We start from the raw sequence: 13,427 nt of genomic DNA, 5'->3' as shown, positions 1-13,427 counted from the left end.
TAAACAATCTCAAATACTTTAACAAGTATGTAGAAGCACAGATGAGTGTTTCCGGGGAACTAAACTGCTGCCGCACCGCGCCAAACTACAAATAAAAGCGCTAACGTTAGGCTGTTTATAACGTCAAAATAGAGATATCGACTGCAAGAAGTAAATATTTAAAATGCCGTAAGTTTATCCATTCAATTTCCGAATTATTATCACTGTTTCAAAGTTGCGATCGGTACATATAACAACTGGCACATATTTGCAATGGCATATACTTGTTCATGTTACCTTAACGGAAAAAGTGCATTGATAACATAAGATGGCAACGTTACTTTGCTATCATGGATGCATGCCAAAATAATATTGAATGTTTACCATATTCATTAACTGTTGGTACTACTTTTAAGACTACTAAATAAGTTATATATATATATATATATATATATATATATATATATATATATATATATATATATATATATATATATATATATATATATATATACTAAACTTTTTTTTAACAGTAACTTACCAGGGGAAATCATGATTTATTCAAGATACTTATGGTAGTACAGTAAAGAGCAATGTGCAAAAACTGTCTGGTGTCTTCCTATACTACAGTATGCACATTAGCAAATATATTATTGTATGGGCATCATCCACATAAATGACCAAACCCCAAACTGTTAAGACATTACGTAGAAAAAGTAAGAAAAGAAAAAAAATCAAGACTAACGTTAAAGTTCTGCTGTCTAATTTTCCATACAGTGCGAAGAGAGCCCTTCAGTTACAAGACAAAGAAAACGTGAGTTCATTAAATCATTCACACATCGGCAGGCTTCTCTACCATTGATTAAGCTTTTTCTTATTTGTTTAATGTTTATTATTTCAGTAACATTTTACAATAAGGTTGTATTAGTTAACATTAGTCAATGCATTAGTTAACATGAACAAACCATGAACAACACCTCTGTTCAGCATTAGTTAATCTTTGTTAACGTTAGTTCATAAAAATCCAGCTGTTCATGGTTTGTTCATGTTAGTTCACAGTGCATTAACTAATGTTAGCAAGATTTTAATTATGCATTAGTAAATGTTGAAATTAACTATAACAAAGATAAATAAATGGTTTATAATTGCAGTTCATTATGTTAACTAATGAACCTTATTGTAAAGTGTTACCATTATTTCAAACCATTTTAATTCAATCAAAAGTTATGAAAAAAAGGAAATAAGAAAAAACTTACTTCTTAAAAGTACAATAACAAATTTAGGCTATACCCAGATGTTTTGAAGTATGTAAATGCATCATATTCATCTATTTTAGAGCCCTGCTAAGAGGCATGCACCAAACAGGAACTATTCGCCTTTGACTGGAACCCAAGTGACAAAACCTGCAGGTACTAGAACACACAGCCCAGCTACTGTGTCCTCTTAGTCCTATAAAAAAAATCACATTTTGCCCCCCAGGAGTTTTAATTTTTATTGTGAACAGAGTAAGAAGTATTGTGTTCTTTTCGCTTTTGATAATCATCATCACCATACAATCCCCTGCTCATGTCATGTTGTTTCCAAAATCCTGTACAGTAGGGGTCCCTTGTAATCCAGTGATATTGCATTTAGATTAGCTGTCTGTGTAGCCATTAATAATATCTTTGCTCATGCCGATTTGATAAATTGCTGACATTTAGTGCTTCATCAGCAGGTAATTCCAGAGCAGGTGGGAAGAAAACGAATCCCCCTCAAACAAAAGAGCCCATGACAGATGCTGAGAGGTAAGGATGAAGAAATGGCCTTTTAAAACATGTTGATGATATCTATCTTTTTAGTAATAATATTTAAGATTTAAATAAAAAGTACAATAATGGCCCATGCTTTAATTTTTAAACGTTTTAATGCTGTTGTATAGTTACTGTATTTAACTTTTTAGTTGGTTATACCTTACAAAAACCAGAGAGCCATCAAAGTCTATTTTTATGAAGCTACTAACATTGGTATAGCTGGAGCAGTGGAACAGACAGAAATTTCTCCTCATTACTGAATATTTCCTTCGTCCCAGTTGGCTGATAGCCATTATGACTGATCAGAATTTAATGACAGGACATGGAGGGAGTTTCATCACCAGCCAAAAGCCTCGTTGATTTACATAGCACTAAAAATAGTTGGATAAGGAGAGTTTAAGAAAAGACCTATTTCCTCTCCAACGCATACTAACACAGAGCTCCGTGCGATCCATCAAGACAAGCATTAGTTTTGAATTTTATAGTGCAGTCATTTAAGAGGAAGCTAGTTAAATATATATAAAAACATCAATAAAGAGAGCGGGCTTATGATTCATTTAAGAAAGTATTCATTTGGCGAGTCAAACCAAGAGAACTTCTCGTGCAAAATGTAGAAGAGATCTTGAGTGTGATTGGACGAAAGACCTGGTAAACGATTTGGCCAACTCTTTAATATGTCTCCCAATATGTTTAAATGTGTATTAAAAATATATGAATATCTTATTCTTAGTCGGCTTGTCCTCTCCTCAAAGACTTAGTAGAGTAAGATTATGAAAATGATATCCTATGTCCTTATCAAGCAAATATTCTGCAAGAATCTAATAATGTAATGGAATATATTTAATATTACATTTTGACATGCAGCACATGCCTGAATAGCAATTCAAGAATAATAATAAAAAATAATGGTAAAACTACAATAATTAGTTAATGTTAGTTAATGCATTAAAGGCACAATATGTATGTTAAAATATCCAAAAACCAATAGAACAATGTTATATGTTGTGTTGACTTGTGTACATTATCCCAAATGTTTCCAAGAATATTTAAATCCAGAGAAATCAGCAATTTTTGCCTATCGATGACATCATACCCGCGTTACCCTCGATTTCCAGTTTTACTTTCGTAGAAACCATGGAAACACTAAATACACTTTAATATATTATGTGTCTTATTAGACGAGCAACTGTTTGGATACATTTATCAACAGAAAACAAATCATTGTTATATAGATCAACACGGTTAGTCTTATTGTTTGAATCACTTGTTTGTTCGTAGATTTACCACGAGTATGTTTTTACCATTCCTCAGAGACAATTTTGTCAAGTGGCTAACATAGCATAATCAGAGAGAGCTTTCTCCATCATACAATATATATAATGTCAGTTAAATGCGCAATATGTAATTTCAACAAATACATATACAGTGAGGAAAATAAGTATTTGAACACCCTGCTATTTTGCAAGTTCTCCCACTTAGAAATCATGGAGGGGTCTGAAATTGTCATCGTAGGTGCATGTCCACTGTGAGAGACATAATCTAGAAAAAAAAAATCCAGAAATCACAATGTATGATTTTTTAACTATTTATTTGTATGATACAGCGGCAAATAAGTATTTAAACACCTGAGAAAATCAATGTTAATATTTGGTACAGTAGCCTTTGTTTGCAATTACAGAGGTCAAACGTTTCCTGTAGTTTTTCACCAGGTTTGCACCCACTCAATTTTGATTTTGGCCCACTCCTCCACACAGATCTTCTCTAGATCAGTCAGGTTTCTGGCCTGTCGCTGAGAAACACGGAGTTTGAGCTCCCTCCAAAGATTCTCTATTGGGTTTAGGTCTGGAGACTGGCTAGGCCACGCCAGAACCTTGATATGCTTCTTACAGAGCCACTCCTTGGTTCTCCTGGCTGTGTGCTTCAGGTCATTGTCTTGTTGGAAGACCCAGCCTCGACCCATCTTCAATGCTCTAACTGAGGGAAGAAGGTTGTTCCCCAAAATCTCGCAATACATGGCCCCGGTCATCCTCTCCTTAATACAGTGCAGTCTCCCTGTCCCATGTGCAGAAAAACACCCCCAAAGCATGATGCTACCACCCCCATGCTTCACAGTAGGGATGGTGTTCTTGGGATGGTACTCATCATTCTTCTTCCTCCAAACACGTTTAGTGGAATTATGACCAAAAAGTTCTATTTTGGTCTCATCTGACCACATGACTTTCTCCCATGACTCCTCTGGATCATCCAAATTGTCATTGACAAACTTAAGACGGGCCTGGACATGTGCTGGTTTAAGCAGGGGAACCTTCTGTGCCATGCATGATTTCAAACCATGACGTCTTAGTGTATTACCAACAGTAACCTTGGAAACGGTCGTCCCAGCTCTTTTCAGGTCATTGACCAGCTCCTCCCGTGTAGTTCTGGGCTGATTTCTCACCTTTCTTAGGATCATTGAGACCCCACGAGGTGAGATCTTGCATGGAGCCCCAGTCCCAGGGAGATTGACAGTCATGTTTAGCTTCTTCCATTTTCTAATGATTGCTCCAACAGTGGACCTTTTTTCACCAAGCTGCTTGGCAATTTCCCCGTAGCCCTTTCCAGCCTTGTGGAGGTTTACAATTTTGTCTCTAGTGTCTTTGGACAGCTCTTTGGTCTTGGCCATGTTAGTAGTTGGATTCTTACTGATTGTATGGGGTGGACAGGTGTCTTTATGCAGCTAACGACCTCAAGCAGGTGCATCTAATTTAGGATAATAAATGGAGTGGAGGTGGACATTTTAAAGGCAGACTAACAGGTCTTTGAGGGTCAGAATTCTAGCTGATAGACAGGTGTTCAAATACTTATTTGCAGCTGTATCATACAAATAAATAGTTAAAAAATCATATATTGTGATTTCTGGATTTTTTTTAGATTATGTCTCTCACAGTGGACATGCACCTACGATGACAATTTCAGACCCCTCCATGATTTCCACGTGGGAGAACTTGCAAAATAGCAGGGTGTTCAAATACTTATTTTCCTCACTGTATTTATGTAAATAAAAATATATACATATAATACATATGCTATATTATTTATTAATCTTTTTTTAATGTTAGTTAACACAAAATACAGCTATGGGCCATAAAATAATATACAACATTTGATTTTAATAATGTATTAGTAATTGTTGAAATATATAATATAATGAGCGTTTTTCATTGTTAGTTAACTATTGTAGTTAACTAATGTTAACACATTGAACCTCATTGTAAAATGTTACTACTGTTTTCTTTTCTTTTTTTATGAGTTTGTTTTTTTAAACACCTTTTCCCCCTCAGAATTCTGTTCCTCAGGTCTAAGGTGAAAAAGTCTCTCAAAGATCTCATGAAATACAAGCAACAGCTGGAAACATTATTGGTACGTGGATCGAAAATGGTAGAAGACCAAAAGGTGTAGTGTTTGTACTGCAGGATTGTTTATAGACTTGCCAATTAGACTGAATGTTACTAAACTAAGACTAAATCGAGGTCTGAACCACCATAGACATTGAGGAGCCTGTCAATATTTATATTAGTGGTCGACTGATGTGCGTTTTTTTATCTAAATGATTACATTTGGTCCCTCAATCCTGAATATGTGGTACAGAGTTAGACTGGATTAAGTTTATTTTGATGTGTTTTTAAGGCATCTTATTGAGGTTGCACACCATTTTTTTAAACAGGAATACTATATTTGAGATTGTACTAATGTGTTTGTCTGTAGCCAGTAGAGGGCAGTAGTGAGCTGAGGAGTCTCTTGCTGATGAGTCCTGCTGATCTACAAACTGAACTCAAGAGACATGAGAATCTGTGTGAGTCTTCAGCTGTATATGCATACACCTCATAATGCAAATGCCTCGCATCTCAAGGTCACTTTATAGACATTGTTTAAACAGTTTATTTGCTATTAAGAGTTCACATGACAAATTCTTGCTACGTGTGAAACATAAAAGCGATTTCTGTTTTGCCTTCCAGCTGCTAAAATTGCATCTTGTGCACATAGAGCAGACACAAACAAGGGTCATTTCCAAGGTGAGTGAATTTGGGAATCAAATGAATGTTTAGAATTGAATTCAAAAGTTTGTTTACCATTTAAAAGCATGAACTTATCTTATCTTAAGTGGATATCCAAACCTAGTAATTCTGTCAGATCGGATAGCAGCCAGCTCACAATTAGTTACGTTTCAAATCTTAAATGTTTCCCCATCATAACACGGTCTTTGTTAGACTCTGACACAAGGATAAGTTACGCCATGTATTGAATTGATTCAAATTACTGTATGATGATTGTGACTCCATTGCTTTACCTAAAAGAGCAAGAGAAAGAAAACATTTTGTGTTCCACTTGTATGTGAGTCATGATTGATTTCAAGCACTAAAGTACTGGATCTTAGTCACATGGGACCTTTGAATAGCCATTTACAAGATTTGGTTTGTCAATGCGGCGTGCTCATAGACATTTGTCACAGATAAAAGGTTCTCTTTTTCTAAGAAAAATATTTCATTTTCCTAACACAAACAAGCCAGAACTCCTCTTCGTGGGACAGAATTAATTAGATTATTTCAAGCATAGATTCAGCCCCCAGCAAAGCTGCACTTGTGATTCAATCGCACAATGGTGATTTGTTGCAACTCAATGGTTGGATTGTGATGAAGTTCAGCATGTTTTTAAGATAAGGTCGGCTGAAATTGTTTTAATTAGTCACAGCCGAGAACCTTTGCGTATATGTTGCTTGTAGCTCGACACCAAAGGAATGTCACAATCTTGATCACATGGTGGAGCATGAAATTTATCAATGCAGAGAACAACAACAACAGTACAAGAGTGTTTTCACATTTTCATCCCTAGACGAATGTGACCCTTTGTTATTATAAGACATTAAAACACACTGACGGTAAACAAATTATTTAAGGCTGCATAGGAGTGTAACGTTTGATTGTGTGTCATAATGTGAAATTAGGACACTTTGAACCAATTATTATATTATATTATCATATTTAACAAAAGTTTGGGCTGAGTATTTTTTTTTTTTAATTAGTACTTCAAAATTTATAATAAGAAATCATCAAATCAGCATATTATAATGATTTCTGAAGGATCACGTGACTGAAAACTGGAGTAATGATGCTAAAAATTCAGCTGTTCCATCACAGGAATAAATCACATATTATATTAAATTAATTATTATATTATATTATATTATATTATATTATATTATATTATATTATATTATATTATATTATATTATATTATATTAATTATATTATATTATATTATATTATATTAATTATATTATATTATATTATATTATATTATATTATATTATATTATATTATATTATATTATATTATATTATTAAACAAAAGTTTGGGGACATTACAATTTTTTTTAAATTAATACTTCAAAATTTATAAAAAGAAATCATCAAATCAGCATATTAGTAAAAATTCAGCTTTTCCATCACAGGAATAAATCGCATATTATATTAATTATTTTATATTATATTATTAAACAAAAGTTGGGGACATTAAACATTTTTTTAAATTAATACTTCAACATTTATAAAAAAGAAATCATCAAATCAGCATATTAGTAAAAATTCAGCTTTTCCATCACAGGAATAAATTGCATTATTACATATTATATTATATTAATTATATTATATTATATTATATTATATTATATTATATTATATTATATTATATATTATATTATATTATATTATATTATATTATATTATATTATTATATTTATTATATTATATTATATTATTAAACAAAAGTTTGGGGACATTACATTTTTTTTTTATTAATACTTCAACATTTATAAAAAAGAAATCATCAAATCAGCATATTATTAAAAATTCTGCTTTTCCATCACAGGAATAAATCACATATTATATTAATTATATTATATTATATTATATTATATTATATTATATTATATTATATTATATTATATTATATTATATTATATTATATTAATTATATTATATTATATTATATTATATTATATTATATTATATTATTAAACAAAAGTTTGGGTTTAGTAATTTTTTTATTTATTAGTACTTCAAAATGTATAATAAGAAGTCATCAAATCAGCATATTAGAATGATTTCTGAAGGATCATGTGACACTGAAGACTGGAGTAATGATGCTGAAAATTTAGCTTTGCTATCACAGGAATAAATTAAAATATATTATATTATATTTATTGTATTATATTATATATATTTTTATAACATTTTAATTTGGCAATGATTTTTCTGTCATTTGTGTTATGAAAGTCCTTTTCTGGCTGTTTCTTTGTTGGAATTGTAAACGTGTGAATTAGATTGGTGTGACAAAATCAAATTACTTGAAGATTGTGACTGTCCAACAAAAAGCATATTTTCACAGAAACACAGCTAAATTAAGGACTGTTTCTGGAACATTTTTCAGTTATCAAACCGAGCATCAGACTATGTCCTCGTTGACCTGTACAAATAATGGGTTTCGTCCTCATTGCATTTTGGTAGGATGTGAAGTACAAGTTTGAAATGACCTCATTGAAGTCCCCTCATTTGTGCTTGGATATTTTTCTGTTTACATCTAGCTCTGAAGAACTACTTTTTGCAGCATTATTATTAAGCATGAAATAAATGATGCTTAAAGACAAATGATAATCAAAGTAAATAAATGCATTGTATGTAAGTAGTTCGATGTTGTAGTTGAAACTCTCTTGGGACACCATTAGATCCTGGCCCAGATGACTAATACCCTGGATTTCATTGAGACACATCATTGCTATTAGAGTTCTCAAACACTCAGTGTCACTTGAGCCATACAGGAGCTGGTGCGGATGACATATGATGGCGAGGATATGACACTACTCGTGTAAAAGCAAGCTGAGCACCAGGCAGCGTGATACCGCCAAGACAGCTGAGAAAATCCACAAGGATATTTTAACTTTGACAGGCAAACCGCTGAATCCATGTCCCTAACAGAAGCCCCTTCCAACCCCCGGCAATCATCTAATGGCTTCCCAAAACATAACCTTGGGGCGAAAGGGCAACTCACGAGCAAGATGTTTATGGCAAAACTGACAAAAGTTTTTCCCAAGCATTCTAGAGAGGCCATCCCTCCTAAACAATCAGACGGACTATACATTTTCTGGCTTATTCAGGCATTACCAAGTCCCGAGCTTCACGTTACATGTTGCTGATGAGCGCAAAATGGAAAAAGAGAGAGCGCAATAATTCTGAGGCAAGTTTGTCGCCTGGACCGAGGGTATTGATTATTTCTGTGTGGCGAGAGATTTGGAAAATTCAATTAAAGGAGCTGAGCAAAGGATTCATAAATCGGCCCCTGCCTCCACCTCTTCTACGCCCATGCGGAGACATTGTTATGTTCTAAATCAATGTTGCACTTCACAATATATTTTCTTTGGAGCATGAAAATAAATAACATTTAAACAGTTCTGCTTACCGCTGAAACAAATTTTATCTTCACCAAAGCCCTCTCCGTCTTCACGTGGTGGCCTCCCGTACACATCAGCAGATATAGTAACGGATTTTTATGGCAAGTTTTCCATAAGAAAATCCTATATAATATGAATTTTGCGATGACAAAATGAGAAGGAAGGGGACGGATCAGCAGTATAAAAATTGATCAGGCCGCAGATGGGGTCGAGCTCTGGGAGATTTGTAAGACAGCCTTAATAGACTGTATTAAAAATTCCTTAAAATGTAATAAAACAAATAGGTTTTTGGTTCTTGGCTGGGACGGGGTCACAGACCCCGCTAATACCACATCAATCCTGGGCTGCTGAAGGATAAATGGCGTCTGTTTGGGGAACATTTTAGTCTGTTTGATGGAAAACACCAGCACAATTAAAGGGCTGCTGTATATTAGAGGGCTTTGGGTGGGGAGGGTGAAGTTGAGCCACTCTCAGCTTGCGTTTCGGTCTCTAATACGAACGCCGGTTATGTCTACACACGTCCTGCAGGAGTATGAAATGCATTTCGGATCATTTGCATTTAGATCATCTAGCAGTGATAGCGGCAGCAGTCTACAAAATCTAGGACAGATGGCATGATTGACCTGACAAGTTACATGTGCACGTCTCATTCATGTATTCACAAAATGATGTAGATAAAGTGTGTGTTAATCTATCCATGTTGCTTTTCCAGGGTTGAAACAGACTGGCAGCTCTTATGAATTTCTCAAGGCAATCTTAAGGTATGTTTTCCAACCTGGGTTATCATTGAACTCACTGAAACTTTAAAAGCTAGTCACATTACACAGATTCCAAACAATCCTACAATTATACAGTAATTAGTAGTGTTTTTATAGAGTAGGGTGCATGGACTGTTTTGACTTGGCCCAACCTAGCAACCACCCTGAACACCCTAGCAACTACTCAACCCCCAAGCATCATGCTCACAATCACTCAGAACACCATGGCAAAGGCATAGCAAACATACTTGCAACAATTGTGGCTGAGGTTTTCGTGACATCTCTCATATCATGTGACAAGAAAGTTATTTCTACTTGAATTATGCAGCAATTTTGTATGTGTGTGTATGTATGTTTGCATGTATATGTGTGTGTGTGTGTGTGTATATATATATATATTAGTGTTGTAGTACTCGAGACCGGTCTTAAGACCATTTTTTGATGGTCTTGGTCATGTCTCGGTCTCGACTGCATTCCTCCTCGGTCTTGTCTTGTTCTCGGACTTAGAGGACTCGGATTTTATCTCAGACCAGTCAAGACCACAACTGCAAGGATATCATTAAATCGCCGGTGCATTGTCTGATTTAACATCGTTAATGTGATTTAATGTAAAACGTACAGCTTAAAATGCAATCAATAACTTCTTTGTAATGTGATTTATTTTGTTACTGTGCTGCCGGGTTCAAAATCAATGCAGCATTGTCTCAAAAATGTGCAAAATTAATATAAATGCCTACAAAATTCTGAGATTTAGTTTTTTAAAATAACATAGAATATAATTAAGCAATAGCAAGAGAGCTGTTTTCATGAATATATAAGCGTGATTGCAAATTATATTGATGTATACAAATGTTCTATAAACAAGAAGTTAATATTAAATGACATTTTAAACTGTGTCTTTGCTAATTCGGCAATGTTTCGTTATTAAATGAATCGGTTGCTTTGAACAAATTGGTTGAATAAAGGATTCTGTGACGGTTAAATAATGTTAATATTTTAATGTTAAATTAATCTGAACATTATTTATGCAGGTGTAATCGTACCAATTCAGATGCAACTTCTGTGCCATGAATTTTATTGGTAGTGATTTGATTGGGAACAGCGCTATAGTGTCTTACTATTCTAATTGTGTTTAATTATTCAACATAAGTCTTTTCTCAGACAGTAGATATGGATCTTTTAGATGAATTTAAGGAGTGCTGGTCTGGTCTTGGTCTTGACTCGGTCTCGCCCTGTCTTGGTCTCGGCACACGCTGGTCTTGGTCTCGGTTTAGGTGGTCTTGACTACAACACTAATATATTAATATATATATATATATATATATATGTGTGTGTGTGTGTGTGTGTGTGTATGTATGTATACACACACAGATATACATGACAAATGTACAAACTTTTATGTTAAATGCGACTAATCGATTTGACAGCACTAATAAAACACAATTTTTTTAATTATATTTTGAAATTAATAAATGCTTTTTTGAACATTTCTATTAGTCAAATAATTTTGAATTACCACATTTTCCAGCAAAATATTAACCAGCACAGCTATTTTTAACATTGGTCATAATAAGAAATGTTAGTTGAGCACCAAATCAGCATATTAGAATGATTTCTCAAGGATCTTGTGAAAACAATAATGGCTACTGAAATATGTAAAATATATAGACATATTAAATAGACTTTAAATTGTAATAATATTGTCCTGTATTACTTTTTTTTACAGTATTTTTGGTCAAATAAATGCAGCCTCTCAGTGAGCATAAGAGACTTTCTTCTTTCTTTCAAAAAAATCTTACAGACCTCAAACTTTTGAATGGTAGTGTAATTCAATCCATTTATTCTCAGGCTTAAATATTAATTTGATATGCCAGAGATTTACAAAGACTTTTACATGCAATATGCTTTTTTTTTCACGTAATTGTGTGCGCAGTTGCAAATGGAACGGTTCTCGTTTTGGCAGAGCCGCAGCTTTCTGTCAGCGTGTTTGATGTACACTGAACGTCCTGTCAGTCTGAAAGCGCCGAGATGTCTGAGGAGGCTGTCAGTCTTTCCGGCGTAGTCAAAATGAGACAGCGCTGCCGACACCTTGCCATCCCATCTCAAGACACATTTACATTGAATCTATTCTCTGAAAGGTCCCCCCACCCTTTCACGGGGAATCTGACAAAATGTTGATTCTACAATACACGGTGTGCTGCGTCTCTGCGAAAATAGTGTTCTTACTGCTGGCATACAGTCCCATTAGGGCTGATGCGGAGAGAAATGTATGCATACACGCATATGTATTTGAGAAAGCCACAAAGGTGTTGAAAAACTACACACGCACATATACAGGAGGTAAGAGTATTCATTGTCGATCTGTCTCTTTATTTTGGCAGCCGCTGAGGGATCATTTCTCGATGTAGGACATGGGCGGCAGCTGGTGCCCGCTCAAGTTGGATCACGTAACTCTCTCCTTATCACTTCTAGAGGCTGTCTGAAGGACAAAAGCTCAAGCTGACCTAACAAAACACACACTTGTCACACACTTTGCATTGCTACAGTTGAGAAGAAGCATCTCAGAATTTAGCAATTTGGTCTGTTCGCCATGGGCTGTTAAACTTCAAAGTTCAAGATCTGTAACCAAGGCTGACAGCAAGATATGGTTATTTAATATTAGCACCTTCCATTAAAATTGTATCATGCATCCTGCTATTGTGACTTGCTGTTTGTTTTACAGTATATATCGTGCAAGACCGTCAAACCAAAACCTGTTCATTCTCTCCTGATTCTGTGTGTGTGTGTGTGTGTCTGGCTCCAGACCTCACTCAGGCAGTAACACACTAGCCCCTTTGTGACCTGATAACATTTATAGTTGTAATGGATTTTTTTTAATGGCCGTCATTAACTCGAACAAAGAGGGGTGAAAAAGATTGCTTGTACTTTTTCCCCCTTGGTATTTCAGCTTTACAGCATTATGTTCTGATATGTCTGCTTCCATCATTTTTGTTTTACAGCTCATGAAGTTGAAGCATTTTAATGCGTAGCTTTAGTACTAGCCTCACGTCTTTAGTCACTGCCAAGATGATTCCACTGTGTTAATGAATAGTTTTCTTCATTTACTACTTGAAAAATGAAAGAAATCATTTTTTTTTTTCTCAAGATTTGATGTGAACTTTTGTTTAGGGCTGTATTAATCAGAATAAAGGATTTTATATGATATGGCTTAGTGTGATTATCTAATCAGAAGCTGTGATTGAATTATATATATATATATATGGGCTTTGTTTCATAAATATTAGTATTTTACTTTTAAAAATTTTACTGTAAAATAAGATTATTATTAATATGAAATACTATTTTAATACTACTGAAATACTGCTTTTTATTTTACACTGATTTAATAATAATTATTATTATATTTTAATCATATTAC

The 13,427-nt window shown here is 34.2% G+C and overlaps 1 protein-coding gene across 1 annotated transcript; it reads left to right on the top strand.

Annotated features, from left to right (window-relative positions):
* The first annotated feature begins 53 nt into the window (after positions 1 to 53).
* On the top strand, positions 54 to 13,211 carry itgb3bp (integrin subunit beta 3 binding protein). Its single transcript, XM_079840829.1, has 9 exons — positions 54 to 168; positions 757 to 793; positions 1,316 to 1,388; positions 1,691 to 1,763; positions 5,090 to 5,168; positions 5,514 to 5,601; positions 5,765 to 5,821; positions 9,964 to 10,012; positions 12,391 to 13,211. Exons 1-9 carry the CDS (start codon positions 164 to 166, stop codon positions 12,395 to 12,397), a joined length of 468 nt encoding a protein of 155 aa, XP_079696955.1. The 5' UTR covers positions 54 to 163; the 3' UTR covers positions 12,398 to 13,211.
* Positions 13,212 to 13,427: the final 216 nt, after the last annotated feature.

Source organism: Gobio gobio (genome assembly GCF_949357685.1).
Source record: "Gobio gobio genome assembly, chromosome: 17".
In the NCBI taxonomy this organism is placed as follows: Eukaryota; Metazoa; Chordata; class Actinopteri; order Cypriniformes; family Gobionidae; genus Gobio; species Gobio gobio.
This window is presented reverse-complemented; position numbering and strand designations above follow the sequence as displayed.

What these genes read in the sequence shown, in the direction of transcription:
- itgb3bp (XM_079840829.1), top strand. An exon ending in CCCATGACAGATGCTGAGAG is followed by an intron (nt 1,764 to 5,089) that starts GTAAGGATGAAG and finishes TTTCCCCCTCAG; the next exon opens with AATTCTGTTCCTCAGGTCTA. An exon ending in AAACAAGGGTCATTTCCAAG is followed by an intron (nt 5,822 to 9,963) that starts GTGAGTGAATTT and finishes TTGCTTTTCCAG; the next exon opens with GGTTGAAACAGACTGGCAGC.